This window comes from Prunus dulcis, chromosome 6 (assembly GCF_902201215.1).
Source record: "Prunus dulcis chromosome 6, ALMONDv2, whole genome shotgun sequence".
In the NCBI taxonomy this organism is placed as follows: Eukaryota; Viridiplantae; Streptophyta; class Magnoliopsida; order Rosales; family Rosaceae; genus Prunus; species Prunus dulcis.
In genome coordinates, this window is record NC_047655.1 from 27,374,045 (window position 1) to 27,389,885 (window position 15,841).

Here is a 15,841-nt window from a genome sequence, read left to right on the forward strand (position 1 = left end):
AGCTACGTAGACGATCCAATCAGCCGATGAGAAACAAATTAAAAGGACAGAAGCTACGATAATCAGACATGGTTGAGGTTTAAAATATTGGTTAAGAAATAATAAGATACGGCAATTACAAAACGTCATGTAGTTTGTAGTCTTCTTGCTCTCCGATACTTTACACATGCATTACTTCTTCTGAGAAATCAAGAAATGATTGGGGATCGTCAACTATTCATGACGTTAAGCAATAAGATAAAGCAATATAAAGTTTGTAGATAGAAAGAAAACAAAGGCAATGACCCAAGAGGAATTAATACCTATATTTGTGCGACTCATAAAAACAGGCCAAGATAGTGTTTCCGTCCCCTTGGATTCGAGTTCGATCCCTCTTCTTCGACGTTGAAGAATATTATTAGAATATCATTTTGGCAATGACCCAAGTGGAGGCAAGGCAAGATGCATTTACCTCTGTCAAGATTGATCCGCAATCATTTAGGCAAAAGGTAGAATAGTTGAATAGTATAGGTACGTAATTTACCAGAATCCAAAAGCGAAAAAGGTCAATTGTTAATCATGATTAATGGCTACTATATAGGTAGTAAAAAGTAAAAATAATTGAGAAAAGACTACTCCTAGCTATTAGATTAACATTTCATCATCTGGTAATTAAAGTGATTAATCATACTGATTGGGCACTCACATAAGAATTTGAAATTGTCACCGCCATTTCTAATATAATTTGAAACCCCAGTTTTTCCGGAGCTCAGCAATAATTTGAAAAGCGAAAGAGGCTTTTTCTGCTATTGCGATCGAGACAATAGTTGGAAAGCTACTTTCAAAACAGAACCCAAGATTTTGTTGTCTCACCAAGGGATGAATTAGAAAGTGGCCTGTGTCATCAAAAGACCAAAAGGTTTTCATCTATAAATGTATATATAGAAGAATGGTTGGTATAAATAGAGACTTGATTTGTATACATAGAGAATAATGCTTGTTCTTACCAAACAACACTTTCATAGTTATATGTTATCAAACTGTATGAGAGAGATTATGTCGTCGAAAACAAAGCGGTCGACGCTAAGAGAATCAAACAAGACTATATTTGAGGAAAAATCAGTGTTACGCAATTTATAATTAATTACTGTGTAATGTGAAAACAAAGACAATTAGCACGTATATGATAAATACATTTTCTTGGACAAATGAATTGGTGACCGACAACTAATGGGAAAAAACAGGTCACGAGTCTATTTGCAAGATCTGAAACAAATACTAACATTGACATATTTGCCAACAACAAACCTATGAACATTAATGCATGGTTGGATTATTATCATTATATAGTAACATGGGCCCAAAGCGAGGTTACTTGCAAGAATTACAATGGATGTCATTTGTCAATCACTTTGATTCTCAATCCTAGTCCTCCTCCCCTCCTCCTGATCTTTCGAGGAAAATGTTGACATTTTGTTCTTAGCTTGAGGAAACGTCCAATTTTGACATGTCCCGGAAATTTCAGATTCCAAATCTTGATAGTGACTGATTTTTATTTTTATTTTTCAATTCCCTGTTCATGAATTTAACTGTTTTATCTTGTTTACTTCTCTTGGCGCCAAAGATGTCCATTTGGCGGGCAAAGGTATGGGTAAAGATGAAGATATGCCTCCTTTCCTTTGTAACCTTTCCCAGGGAAAAAAAATATCACGCATGATTATGGGAAAGTTCCCAGGAAAAAGGGTAATTATGATCGTCAACGATAGTCAATGGGTCAACTCAAGAGGCCCATATTTGAAAGCCTATCTAAAATATGAAGCCCTAAACATTCAAGTCCCGACAAGACCAAATCCGTTTTGAAGCCCTAGCGAGGCCCATTTTTAAAAGCCTATCTAAAATTTGAAGTCCTAAACATTCAAGTCCCAACAAGACGAAAGCCTTTTTGAAATCAAAGTCCAAAAAGACTACTCGTCAAAAACATCCAAGTCATGGAAGCAAATGCAAAACCAACTTGCAGTCACAAATCACAAATGTTCAGCAAGATAGTAGAAACCAAGTTATAAGGAACAACATAACATAACATCACAGAACTTTCTATCAATAAATATATTTAAAAAAACCTGGCCATGCTTATAAACACTTCTGAAATAAGTAGAACTTTCTATCATTTGTTCAAATTCATGTTCAAGCATTGAAGCAGAATGTCCACTGAGAAGATGACGAGCTTTTTAAGAGATCACAAGAAAGTACAGATAAATTAATCATGTTAGACTTATATTAACCATATAAACTCACTAACTAAACAGTTTGTAAGAGACTTGAATATCAAGTGACCCATTGAAACAGTCATACATAGCCATCAAAAGTGCTGTCAAATTCCCCTAGTTTAATAACTCATACTTGGATTAATTCTTCAAAAATCCAGAACTACCAGTTGACAAGAGTCTTTTAAACATTCTTAGTAGCCAGTGAGCCACTTTTCTCCAATTTGATCAAGAGGTTTGCTAACCGTCTCTTTGTTAACATTAAAAGCTTCATTCACCTCTTTTTCTTCCTTTGAAGCCACAACTCCACTAACAGTATCAGCATGACTTGAAGTTACTTTGACTCTGCTGTGGGCCTTGCGGGAGGATCTTGAGGGTGGCTTTTCCCTGATGGGAACTTCTGTCCCTTTTTTTCTCCTTTTAACACTGAAGAAACCGTCTGCAAGAGCTTCCAATGCTCTGGTGGTTGGTGGTCGGTTTCTTGTGCTTTGCCTCCTAGAATTCATGTTAGAGGCACCCAAGGCGTCATCATCGACATGCTTCATTCCACTAGATGAAAGGCATGGACTGTCTGCATTTGTTTCCTGGCTGAACACAACAAAGTTTTCACTGTTTCTACTGTCCATCGAATCCTGAGGTAGGTTCAAGTTAGATGATTCCGGGGTTTGATGTTTCTCATTTTCCCCATGAGACATATGCACACCAGAAGAATTCCCTCTGAGAGTTCCCAAACTGCTTTCCTTCACTGGAGCTAGAGAAGTAATTGATGATTCTTTTTCTTGAGGACCCACTAGAGAAACAACAAGCTCGACTCCATCTAGTGAATTCAATGTGCCATGGGATTCTGACTCCAAATCTTCTGAGCAATTTTTAACAAGGCAACTTGTCTCTGCCTTAACACAAGCAGTTAATCTTCGCCGTTTGAGAGGACCTATAGAATTTGAATGGCTATATTTCGCTCTCCGCTTGAATTGATGCAATGCAGTCTTCTTTGGCTGCTTGTTATCAGACATCCTAGTTTCCTTATCCAGTTGGCTCTCCAGTTTTTCTGCAGTATCTGTGTTATTTATGGTTGCCATTTGGTTTGTACCACCAATAACAGTTGTATCAGTACGGCAGTTGGAGCTGAAGTTATTCACTTCATCATTCAACGAAATATCAGTAGCATCAGGCATATGCTTGCCCAGTAAATCCTTAGAGTTTCCTTCAGCTTCTTGCAAAAGACCAGTCGACTTAGAAACACTTGTAACTACAGCTGGTGAGCATCTCAGTTCTCTCACTTTTGATGATTTTCCGCCATGGACTAGACTGGTGTCAACAACTGTGAACCTCCTCTGATTCAAGTGCTTGGCCATATTGGTTTTAGGGCTCAATCGCATTTCAGCAGTATCATTCTCATACTCATTCAGTTTGTTCTCACAAGCATCCACTTCATTTTCATTTGAGCAATTGGTTTGTGTTGAATTAATTTCGAATTCAACTGGTGAGCATCTCAGTTGCACTATACCGCACGATTTGCCTCCATGGACCAAACTGGTATCGACAACAGTAAACTTCATATGGTTTGGATTGCTAGTAGCAATCCTGGGTTTGAGGTAGCAATGCCGTCGATAATTAGATTGATCATCCTGGTCTGATGTTGCCTCTGGAACCCACCCACCTTCTTCATTCCAGCTCCCAACAGGACCTTCTTCAGCTTCAAGCCGAAGAAGTTCAGGTTCAGATGCCACTTTGCTCAGAACATCACTAACAGAATCAAAATAGTGCTCTCCCTTTATCAATTTTTTTCTTGAGAACTTCTTTATGCCAGGCATAAGAAAAACCAGAGAATGTTTGAAACTGACATAACCGTGATTCTTAGGTTGCTCAGAGTGCCATCCATTTGCTAGCAAACGGGGCCAAACAGCCTCCCAAAAAATATCATTACATCGAGCTTTGCTCAACCGAAAGCCTCCAGTCAAGCACTTCATTATTTCACTGAATGTAAGAGAACTAAAAGCTTTGCCAGTAGGTAATTTTGGACAAACTGGAAAATCTTGATTGTTCTTTCCAGGTTCCATGGCAAAGCCTGTGAGATCTTCTTTCCCTTTCCCAATTCCTATAGTTTCCACAAGTACATGAATGCCAACAGTAGACTTTAAAAGGGAGACATATTCTTCAAGTGAAGTTTTTCCCTCTGCAAATGACTTATAGCCCTGCTAACGGATCACATGGGAGATAAGTGAGAATCATAACATTTACCCATCAAATAGATAAAAGTATATTTAACAACATGCATAGAAGCTTCTATAAGACAATCAGACTACAAAGAAATCCATTTCTAAATCTGAGTTAAGAATATGTTACAGGTGAATCAACCTTTTCCCAACCAAGCCATGAAATACTATGCATCTGACTTGTAACAACAGAAATTCAACATTATTTTTAAAATTCAGCAAATCGTCAACTGTTGATTCTTTTGCTATAAAACAACTCTCTTATCGCCATTTAAAGAGCAAGACAAAGTGAATAAACAGTAAGCAAGAAGGATCCAATGGAGTGGTGAACCCATGGGAGTATGAAATGGTATTAACATGTATTAAGTTCACTGTCAAACAGCATATATTTATTCTGGCATATACTGCATAGTAACAAGGTTTCATTTTTGACCTCATTGCAAGATGGAAAAAGAAATGGTGAAATAATTTCAGTGTGATACAACGAGTATACATACACTACATTTAATTACTGATCCAATAAGTTATATTCCAGGAAAAAAAATAAAATTCTCAGATAAGTACTTAAACAGCAGTGAATTATAAAGTACCTCTGATAAAGTCCTTTGAAATTCCTCTGGGACTTGAGGAACCAAACGAGATAACAATTCTCGTTGCCTCCACCCTGTAAAAATTTTCTCTCCAGTAATACATTTCTTTCTTCTAATTTTCCGACACTCTGACCATCTGCGGTGTGATTCAGACCTATAAAACTTCCCATAATAAAATGACAGTATTTCTCCCATGTCTTTGTGCTCTATGAATCTCTGCACCTGATAAAAATTCTTCCCAAAAATGTATAAGCCCAGAAGAAAACCATCCACTTCAGCATCACTCCAAGGGCTTCTTGATGAACCAGGAACTGGATAACAGCATTTGGTTCTAATCGACTGATTTGAATCCTCTTCAACCAACCTTAGTCCTAGATTTTCTGCCCTTGATTCTTCTCCCTGCGCCAACCCAAATTCCAAGGGCTCAACTTTGAGTTCTGAACTTTTCTTCTTTATTCTAGTACGATTCTTTTTGCCGTTTCTAGTTTCCTGGGACCTCTTTGCATTAACTGCATCATCAGGGTTAGTTGGAGATTCCAGCCCCTTATCTTCAATGTTCTTAACTTCATCAGACCATATAATTGGGACAGGTAAACCGACTAGAAAGTCATGGGAAACATCAACAACTTTTGAATCAGCAGGATTAGTCAAAAGCTTAAGCTTCTCAGCTTCTACATTCATGAGAGGAATTTCCACCTGGTACTCATCACCAACTCGGGGACTCACCTGCTGTTCTCCAAACACATTGCTTATATCAGGAGTGCCTGGATAAAATAAATGCTTAATAGATGTCTCTTTGATGCAATCACCAATACGATCTGGCTGAGCTGATTCCATCTGCCAAAATTTGAAGAAACATAAGAACAAACACTTAGGAATGGAAAAGAATTTAAACCTTCACCATATTGCGTGGGTTTCAGTAGGCATTAGCGCCAAAGCAGTATAATGACAAACGAAACCCAGATACAGATATCTAGGACAAAGAAGAAACGACCCCCCAATGAAAAAAACATATGAGAGCATAGAATTTCAAGATCACCAAACCAAAATCAGATAACCAACCTAGATCTATATTGATATAAGATACAAGACCAAATGCTATCAACCATGTCAAAACAATAAACAGAACAGAACGCAGTGTCACAAAAACAAAAGCAAAAGAAATAGCTAACGCAATTACAACAAAACCAAGACAGAAAAGCTTATGCAATTACAACAAAACCAAGAGAATATGCAATTACAAATATAAAGCCAAAGTAATAGCTAGACCAAACCTTTCAGAGCCCAAACTCCTATTCAAATTCTCAAACTAACCCATAAAATTTAGCTCGTATCAAACTTCAGAAAAAATGCAAACAATATAAGAACAATGCATAGAGTTGCCTCATAAGCGTTAAACATGGTATGCAAAAGAGTATTGAGAGAGAGAAAATTCAGACCTGACTAACCTCCATGGAAGAGCTTCAATGTCAAGAACCCACGTGAGAGAACCAAGCCTGGGCAAATGGGTTTTCGTGTCAAGCTTTGATTCACATCTATTACCAACCTTTACTATGTATGAAACACATCGAAACCAAGTAAAGCAATAAATAACAAGAACCAAACACAAACTGAGAGAAGGAAAGAGAGAGAGAGAAAGAGAGAGAGAGAGTACCTGGTTCAAAAGAGTTAAACTTTCATATGGCTGTGCAAGGGTGAATTCACGGGCTCAAAGGGAAGGACATAGAAGTAAGAACGAGAAAAATCAAAGTGTCTTTGCATACAGAGGAAGGCCAGGAGAGGAAGAGAATATATTGTCTCGTGTCAACAGAGTTTAGTACAAGAGAAAAATGGCATCACATAGAAACTTTTCGTGAAAATAAAAATAATAAAAATACTACAAACACAAACCACAATACATAGAGTTGAGTTGGATAGGTTTATTGCGAATGACCATTTCGTCTAGTGGCGTCTAACCTTTACATAGTCACGCGAGATCTAAATTTAAATTCAATGGACAATATTCGTTCATTACAAAATTTAAATAAGTTGTTTGTGAATTACTGTAAATAAGAAATTTTTTACCAATGACTCGTTACTTTAACTTGAGTATTTAATGGGATTGATTTAAACTCATACGTAATGCGTAATGCGTAATGCGTAATGCGACCGAGATAATTACATTATGATTATTTTCTTATACAAAATAAAATAATTAGGACTGTTTTTTATCTTCATAAATACTCAAATCACATTAACATGCATAGTAGAGGAGGAGTATAAAGTACTTTTCGACGACCCTAGGTCAATCTTATGATAATGCTCATTTAGCAAGTGGAAGTGTTAAATTAAGAAGGGATGGAGGTGCTTGTTAATGAATATATTTGGATATTAGTAACAAAATTTTCACTTTAAATAGATTAGGGTAAAAATGGAGCAATGTTACATGCAAATAGTCTATCATGGACTATGATGTGTTGGCATTGCATGTTACTTTTTGATTGTGGAAAGTTGACACGTTCGTGGACCACATATACCATCTTAGCATCTTTCCTCCCTAATAAATCATGTTCCCTCACTTCAACACAACATGGACAAGGTTATCAGGATAATTCTCTTTGTTCTAAACACAGTCACAAATTTTTCATGGTTGATGTCACTATCACAAAGAGCAAAGAGATAGATAATATATTTAATCCCATAAATAAGTTTGATATAGCATGAATAGGTAATGAATCCTTATCTATACACAACTTTAGCTAATTAATAGTGTGATATACAACTTTGTAGCATAATACGTGACATTTTTTGCACAGAGAATATTACATTGTTTTCAATCTATTTTCAAACAGTGTATTTATCAAAAATAACCCAAAAATATATAAATGTAGATTAGGTTAATTCGTCAAGATGTATGCTTGCCTTTTTATATCTGAATTCCATCAATTCTATTTTCAAACAGTGTATTTATCAAAAATAACCCAAAAATATATAAACGTAAATTAGGTTAATTCGTCAAGACATATGCTTGCCTTTTTATATCTGAATTCCATCAGTTCATTGTACGTTAGAATAGTTTAAAATACCGTAATGTTAAAAAATAATGAAAAGAAGTTATTGGTCTCAAACTTTGAAAGATAACCCCACCCCTAATTGATTATAGACTATCGGTAAAAATTCTCAAATATCAACCCGTTGCGCTGTAACGGTGTCGTTTAGTTCACATAACACGAGAACTTCGGTACCGGTATTACAGTTTTTGGTCACACGACCGCTCCAATGATGCCGGTCTCAGTAAACGGCAGTTTATGCGAGCAAACGACGTCTTCTCCCTCTCCTCTCCCTCATTTCGCGGCTCTTGTCCTCCTCCATGGAAATGGAACCGATCCTAATCTCCTTTTCCTAATGGATTATCGGGTTGACCCGACCCACCACCATCCAACTTTCTAATTTTTGGTCGAATTTCACCATCCGACTGGTCACCGCCGTGATTTGAGCTTCATTGTGAGAAAGTCAACGCCTTAAAAAATACTAAACAAAAACTTGTGCAAAAGATTGATTATTTAATTGCATAATATTGATTTTCCATCTGGAGATTCGTACTTCAGAGCCCGTTGAGTAAGAAATGTGCTACTTATTGAATTAAATAATAAAAAAATGATGGATTTTTTCAACTTTGAGTAAGTTGGTAAGCTTAAGAATACGAATTTACAGCCCTGGAAGCTCAAGCGGGAAGTGCATGAGAGAGAGAGAGTTCGGAGTATTTTTGAAGCATTACTGCGAGATTCAATCTTTCATTTATTTATTTATCTGGGTTCTTTGTGGGAGAGAGTTTGGAATATATATAATGTTAAGTTTGTGCAAAGGAAGATCGATTTGGCTTCAGTTTGATGCATTTTCCTGGAGCTTCTTCTTTATCCGGGTATGTTCAAAATTGGATTATTAACATTCAGTTCTGGTTGAATTAGCTTGTTTTCAGCTTCATTTCTGTATCTTTCTTTTGTCAGATGTTGTTTGGCAGCTGGAAAAATCTGAGGAAAAGAAATGAAATTCTAAGTCTTTTAAATTGTGTTTGATGTTTTGGTTTTTGCGAAAGAAATGATAGAATTAGAGCTATTCAAATGGTGGTAATGGCAATTGGTTCCTTCCTGCAGTTTTAGCAAGCGCTTTTATTTTCCTTGGTTTAAGATTTTTGGAGAGAGAATTTTAGGTATGCTTTTGCTGATTGTGAGAGAAAGTTATTAATTTTGCTGAAATCTAAGTTGCAAAAGCTTGACTCTGATTCATGTTGTATGATATATCATATACCCATTCTGCATTATTTGAGTGTCAGCTTCACCCTGAATTTTGGGTTTTCTATATTCTGATTTTTAAATTTGTCAAGACAGAAATGCTTGACTTACTGAATCACGTATCCCTTTTGAGTATGAACTGTATGATAACTTGGTGCGGAGGCTTGTGGTGAATTTTAGTTATTAAGTTCAGATCATTTCATAATCACTATGATTTGGTTTTTTCTTTTTGACTAGGTTGATGAACTGAGAAAAGAAAGGATCAGATTGGTGTTTGGTTAGAAGGAAAGCTGAAGTGTTGTATTTTAGTAAGGATGGGGAGGTCATGCCATCCCAAATGTAGGCTGGGTAGATTAATGAGTTGGCTTCAGATTGTATTGGGAGGCCTTGTTATAATTTTCAGCATATGTAGTCTCTTCAAGTTCTACTCTGCAGGGTTTTTCTTGCACAATGAGGACATATGCCGACAATTTTATGGCGTCAGGGAGGCATACGAAGGGTTCGACCTAAAAGCTTTGTCTGATCGAGTAGGGGAAGTGCTAAATAGACTGGAAAGCTTACAAGAAAAGCTTGAATCAGCTGTGCAGCAAATGGAGAAGAACAAAGTGGACTTGCATACAACTAATATTACAAAATTGGAGTACAAGAAGTATCTGGAGGAGGAAGTAATCAGGCCTCTTTATAGTGCTCACATTTCTCTGAGACTGATTAGGTTACCTAAGCCCGAAGGTATTAGAAACTCTACGATGAAGGAGGAGCCTTTGATTAACACTTTTGTGACTGAAGAGATAAGGAAGTATATAACACCAAAGCAGAGTAGATTTGGAAAGATTACTATATATGGTACAGAGAGGATATCCAATACAATTGGACATGCCTGTGTGTTATACAAGAAAGAGCTGGAAGAGTACATGAGCTATGACATTGGGTCTTATTGTAAAGACGATTGGAACTTAGCACAGAAGCTGATGCTTAACGGTTGTGATCCTTTGCCCCGAAGGAGGTGCTTGACAAGGGCCTCCATGGTTTACCAGAAGCCTTACCCAATCAATGAGTCTCTGTGGAGATTGCCAGATGATAGAAATGTGAGGTGGAGCAAATATCTGTGCAGGAACTTTAAGTGCTTGATGGGCAATAACAGTAGGGGTTATTCTAAGTGTGTCGGGTGTTTTGAAATGGAGAAGGAAAAACTTAAATGGGTTACAAACAGCTCCCTTCCCATTGATTTTCTGATCAATGATGTGTTGGCTATTAAGCTGGGGGAGATAAGGATTGGTCTTGACTTTGGTATTGGTACAGGAACCTTTGCTGCAAGGATGAGGGAACATAATGTTACAATAGTCTCTACTGCTCTTAACCTTGGAGCTCCTTTCAATGAGATGATTGCACTGAGAGGTTTGATCCCATTGCACCTAACATTGAATCAACGGCTGCCATTCTTTGATAACATAATGGACATGATTCATACCGGTGGGTTTTTGGATGGCTGGATTGACCTGCAATTGCTGGATTTTATCCTGTTCGATTGGGATCGAATTCTGAGGCCGGGCGGGTTGTTATGGATTGACCGGTTCTTCTGTCAAAGAAAGGATTTGGATGTCTTCATGTACATGTTTCTGCAGCTGAGATACAAGAAGCACAAGTGGGCTATTTCTCCTAAATCAAAGGACGAGGTCTACTTTTCTGCACTGTTGGAGAAACCTCCAAGAGCAATATGATCATATTGTATGAAACTTTCTTCTTCTTGGGTCACACTTACCTATAGTTTACTAACATACATGTTTGGAAGGCCCCAAAGCCACCAATCATATTTGGTGGTACTGAGAATAGCTTTTCACTTAAATGTGACTGTCTTTGTTTTCCTGATCCACTTTTGGCTAAGAACTTAAATTATGATTTGCCCACAAACACATTTTCATTTCATTTTCATATTCTATTTTATGAAGTTTGAATTCTTTAGAGATTTACAGGGGTTTCCTTGCAATTAATGTGTAAATCAGCTAGCTCCCTGCTAGCTCTCAATTGTTGAACTTGAGATGTTCATGAATAATTTTATTTGTTATAATTTAAGTGGATATTTATTAATATTATTCTTTAAATTGAGGAAATATCAATTATGTTGTCCACGTATATTATAACACGTGCAGTAGGAACTACTCCAAGTTACCCCTTTGAACGAAGCATCCCACAGAGTCTATCGATATTGGTCTTTGCCTTTTTGTTTTGGGCCATTGGAGCTAGTATGTGTTACGTTTGAGGCTTTCAACGAATTTTGGCAACAAAAGAAAGAAAAAAAGATGAGGCTCCAATATGCTTGTGGACCTGTGGTCCAAACTCTGTTATTTTGGAGCTATAAAGAAGAAATGAGGCCCAAAGTCGACAGGCCTACAGGCTACAGACAATTCTCAATTCGATGTCAATCTTTTCAATTTGGGTTTCGCTTAAAACAACCGAATCTCACATTCAACTTTCAAGCACAAATATTACCATATCAACCTGTCAATGAGAATTTTATTTTATTTTTTCAAACCAAAACTTGATCATATAGAGATTAAAAGGAATCAAAGTAAAGTTGGACATGGCCTATAAAAAGAGGGAAAAGTACACAATGTGTTTTGTTCTCTGAATTAAGGTCCTCAAAAGACTTCCAAGTGTATAGGATTTTGCAGGATCAATCCTGTAAAAATGTATCATGGGTTTGTGCCCGTTTGCATTTGTTTATTACCATATCTTTTTTTGATACGGCCCAAAATGTTGCTGGTGCACTCTAGTTAACCTAATAATTAATTGTCCAAAGCCTAGATTGTTTAATAATGGAAGAACATTTGTACATCTTGGTTTATATTTTATTCAAGCATATGTACTTTATAGACCTAAACCATGCTCTTATTTATATAAACAAAATGTTGGAAGCAAGCTACCATATCAATAAGGCCCAAAATTATTCTCTCACTAAAGATTAGGTTTGCACTATTAAATTATTCTCTTATTAATGGCTCGTTTTGGAGTTATTTGGGATAGGTCAGAACCACTTTTAGGGAGAAGCACCACCTTCCATGTGCTTATCCATATAATCATTTTAAGTGATTCTGGGCAAAAGCACCTCATATGTGCTTCTTCATAACATCACTTCAAACCACTTAAAATAATTGTATGGAGAAGTGATTTCACCATATAAAAGTGTTTTATGTCCTATATATCCAAAAGGATAATGCTTCCTTCTTGCCTATAAAGAGGAACTCCTCCTTGTCTGCTGATGTGGCTTAGCCACAATCTGACACGTGTCTCTCTTGTTAAGAATAATTAAAGTGAAAAATAAATGCACATTTGAGAATAAAAAACGTAAAAAAAGAACAAGTGTTAGTTTGTGGTTGAGTCATATTAGTGGCTAAGGAGGAGTTCCTCCTTATGGGCAAGGAGGGAAGCATTATCCTATCTAAAATCACTCCCAAATGATCCTAAAGGTTAATGATTATATAATTGCATAAATTAAAAGTATGTCCTCCTCTAACATAAGTCATATATTGGCCCTCATATGCTAAAATGGGGAAAAGAACAATGAATTGTTGTCTTTTGCACCCCCCCCCCCCCCCCCCCCCCCCCCCCATAGTTAAGTACAATACAAAATGTAAAAGTAAGCATGTTTGTGGATGGTTTGCTAATAAATCCGTACTTGATATTGGGTTTTGAATTGAAACTTCCATATTAGCTACTACTTTTCTTTCACATTAGCTACTCCTTCACTGTCCTCACTACTGTTTATGTCTACATATTAGTGCTGTGGTCCTTCCTATTTCTTATAGGATCCGAGCAAATATTTGTTTAGTTGGTTGGTGGAAATGGAGTCTTTTTTAGGAAGCTTTTGGAGGAGTTTCGATCTGTAAATGCTTCATTTAGCTTACAAAATTCTTTGATTAATTATAGTCAAATGAAACCTAATAAGACCAAATACTTATCAATACATGCATATAATAATGTTTGTAAGAATATATATTAAATTAATCTTTATATCTAATTAAGGATTACTCCAAAACCAAAAAATGTTATTAGTCTGCTGAATAGAGATTAATTTAGGGCCTAGTTAGGTCTTATTAATTAGCATCTTATCTTATCTATAAAGCAAGCTGAACATGCATTCACTTCACAGGTTAAAGGAAATGCTTTGCCTGCTTGTCACCAATTTGAGTAACAAACTCATAGTAATTAAACCTAATGAATGAGCTAATCAAACACTAAAAGGTTACTAATCAGTTCTTTTTAGGTAGTTTTTGGTTGGATCCATCCTTGAACATGAAACGTGTACAAATGTCATCCACTCATCTGAATACGGTACGAACTACGAGAACACTTTAGGCTTAATTAATCCAGATTATTGTTAAGAGGTTTCGTGGGGACCATTGTACTCTACAAATGGCTTTAGCCCTTCTACTGTTTACATTAATTTTTTGATCAATATCATCTAATACGTATTTCTTTTGAATGTAATTAATTGCTAATTAGGTCAATTTAACTACTTGAAAAGCTTTAGGCCATGTTAAACTCTAATTTGACTATCATAATTTGGACCAGTTGGATTCGATATTGACTATTTTAATTCATATATTTTGGCTGCATCGATTTTATTAGTGAAAATCCACCATTTATAAAATCACATTATTACTTTTCTTCTTAATTTTTATTTATTTATTTATAATACTAGGTAGGGTACAATCAAGACTAAATCACTTGACACAGTTAATCTATACTAAACATCATGACTTGTGACGTTCACCCATACGTATATGCACACACATACATAAGCATCTATAAAGACGGGCAAGTGTGTGTTCTGATTCAGAGCAATGTGTCGGTGTTAGAAAAGATAAATCTTTACTCCAAAATCAAGTTGTGTGCATCGACCAATATGTTAGATGAACAAGATGGGTTGCTGCCAATTGCAAACGTGGGTCGCATCATGAAGCAAATTCTTCCCCAAAGAGCCAAAATTTCCAAGGAAGCCAAACAAAGAATGCAAGAGTGTGCAACTGAGTTTCTAAGTTTTGTGACGGCTGAGGCGTCTGACAAGTGTCACAAGGAGAATCGCAAGACCGTGAATGGAGATGACATCTGTTGGGCTCTGAGTGCTCTAGGTTTTGATAACTATGCCCAGGCTACTATAAGGTACTTGCATAAATATAGGGAAGCTGAGAGAGATAAAGCTGTTGCAAATGCTAACAACAACAACCAAAACAAAGCAGCAGATATTATTTTGATGAGCAGCGGCCAAGATATGAACGATATCGGAGATCGAGCAGCAAGTATCTACATGGCAAGTCAACAAGGCCTGCAGGTAGGGGAGCAAACCCAAACTCCAGATTTGGAGTTTCGGCTGCTTGGGAACGGTGACGGCACCAAGCCATCTGTTGATCAAGAACATAATTAGTTATCAAATAATGTTTGATATGAACTGACTTAGTTACTTGCTAGTCTGAGGTGAAATTGTTCTTTCTCCTCAATATTTCATGCTTTCTTCGATTTCCTTGTGTATTTTCCGTTTTATGAGATGAACCGTGTATATACTTTTGTGTTTTAATTAGCTGGTATTATGGGTTTATAATTAATTAACAGATCAGAGTGTTTAAGTGATGGGTTTTACAGATCATAACGACATGCACAACCAATCTGAAGGAGATCTTCGAACTCTATTTTCTCTTCAGAGATTTTCCCAGATATAATTTAGAGAAAAAGCTCTGAAAATTTAAAGTAGTTGAATTTTATTTTTTTTTCCTTTTTCTTTTTCCGGTTCTTGATCCGAGCATTAATATTCATCTCCCATGTCTTTCTGGAGAAATCACAGAAGTGCAACAACAGAGAATATGTATGTGATATATAGCTGCTTGGACATTAATTTAAGACTCAAATACAAATGAATTTCCTTCATATAGTCATATGGTAGATTAATAATTAATGTACTAGGTTTAGGGTTTGCTTAACCCTAGAATTAGGGACCACTATAACATGAGTTACCGTGAAAGCCCAGTAGAATCTCAGGCATGCTTATAGTTAGTTTACTATAGTCTTATGGATTAGGGTAATCTTCCCGTTAAAGACTAGTGACTAATAAAACTCGAAGTTGTCAGAGTTAGGGTTGAACATGCAACCTAGGGTTTCTATAATTATTTCTCTTCGTAGGGGACCACTTCTCAACCATCACAAACTCTCTCTCTCTCTCTCTCTCTCTCTCTCTCTCCCCTCATTCTAATCAAAGAAGTAAAGATCTTAATTACATAAGATCTGCAAAAGAAAAAAAACAATTGTTTCCCCATTAAAACAATGATCAATAGTCTTATATTTGGGGAGGAGGGAGGGGAGGGAGAATTGAGAAACAAAAGCTAATTAAACCATTACTATATAGTGCTATGTGTGATGATTTTTATTGATAGGATAATTTCAAAAACCTTAAACTTTAGGTCACCGATGCTCTACTCTACCATTTGAGGCTCTTTAATTATGGGATTGTTTTGAAATGCTCAAATATTTGG

The 15,841-nt window shown here is 36.5% G+C and overlaps 3 protein-coding genes across 8 annotated transcripts; 2 read left to right on the top strand and 1 right to left on the bottom strand.

The window, feature by feature from the left end:
* Positions 1-2,226: 2,226 nt before the first annotated feature.
* LOC117633222 lies at positions 2,227-6,941 on the bottom strand. Of its 6 annotated transcripts, none has more exons than XM_034366942.1 (4): positions 6,704-6,941; positions 6,498-6,600; positions 5,050-5,886; positions 2,227-4,438 (listed from the first exon to the last, which is right to left on the bottom strand). In XM_034366942.1, the coding sequence occupies exons 2-4, from the start codon at positions 6,501-6,503 to the stop codon at positions 2,438-2,440; spliced, it is 2,844 nt and encodes a 947-aa protein (XP_034222833.1). In that variant the 5' UTR covers positions 6,504-6,600; positions 6,704-6,941; the 3' UTR covers positions 2,227-2,437. The 6 variants fall into 6 exon arrangements, with proteins under 6 accessions (XP_034222833.1, XP_034222835.1, XP_034222832.1 ...); XM_034366944.1 differs by having other exon boundaries at positions 6,498-6,545; positions 6,704-6,874; XM_034366941.1 differs by having other exon boundaries at positions 6,489-6,545; positions 6,704-6,874.
* A 1,505-nt stretch (positions 6,942-8,446) lies between these two features.
* Positions 8,447-11,140, top strand: LOC117632008. The gene is made up of 2 exons (XM_034365368.1): positions 8,447-8,950; positions 9,558-11,140. The coding sequence occupies exon 2, from the start codon at positions 9,635-9,637 to the stop codon at positions 11,036-11,038; it is 1,404 nt and encodes a 467-aa protein (XP_034221259.1). The 5' UTR covers positions 8,447-8,950; positions 9,558-9,634; the 3' UTR covers positions 11,039-11,140.
* A 3,017-nt stretch (positions 11,141-14,157) lies between these two features.
* Positions 14,158-14,928, top strand: LOC117632158 (nuclear transcription factor Y subunit B-4-like). Its single transcript, XM_034365575.1, has one exon. It carries the CDS (start codon positions 14,224-14,226, stop codon positions 14,740-14,742), a length of 519 nt encoding a protein of 172 aa, XP_034221466.1. The 5' UTR covers positions 14,158-14,223; the 3' UTR covers positions 14,743-14,928.
* The last annotated feature ends 913 nt before the right edge of the window (positions 14,929-15,841 follow it).

Bases quoted from the DNA above. Each gene is read 5' to 3' on its own strand.
- LOC117632008 (XM_034365368.1), top strand. From the start codon at position 9,635: ATGGGGAGGTCATGCCATCCCAAATGTAGGCTGGGTAGATTAATGAGT.
- LOC117632158 (XM_034365575.1), top strand. From the start codon at position 14,224: ATGTTAGATGAACAAGATGGGTTGCTGCCAATTGCAAACGTGGGTCGC.
- LOC117633222 (XM_034366941.1), bottom strand. The intron at 4,439-5,049 runs GTACTTTATAAT...ATCCGTTAGCAG, and splicing joins TTCAAAGGACTTTATCAGAG to GGCTATAAGTCATTTGCAGA.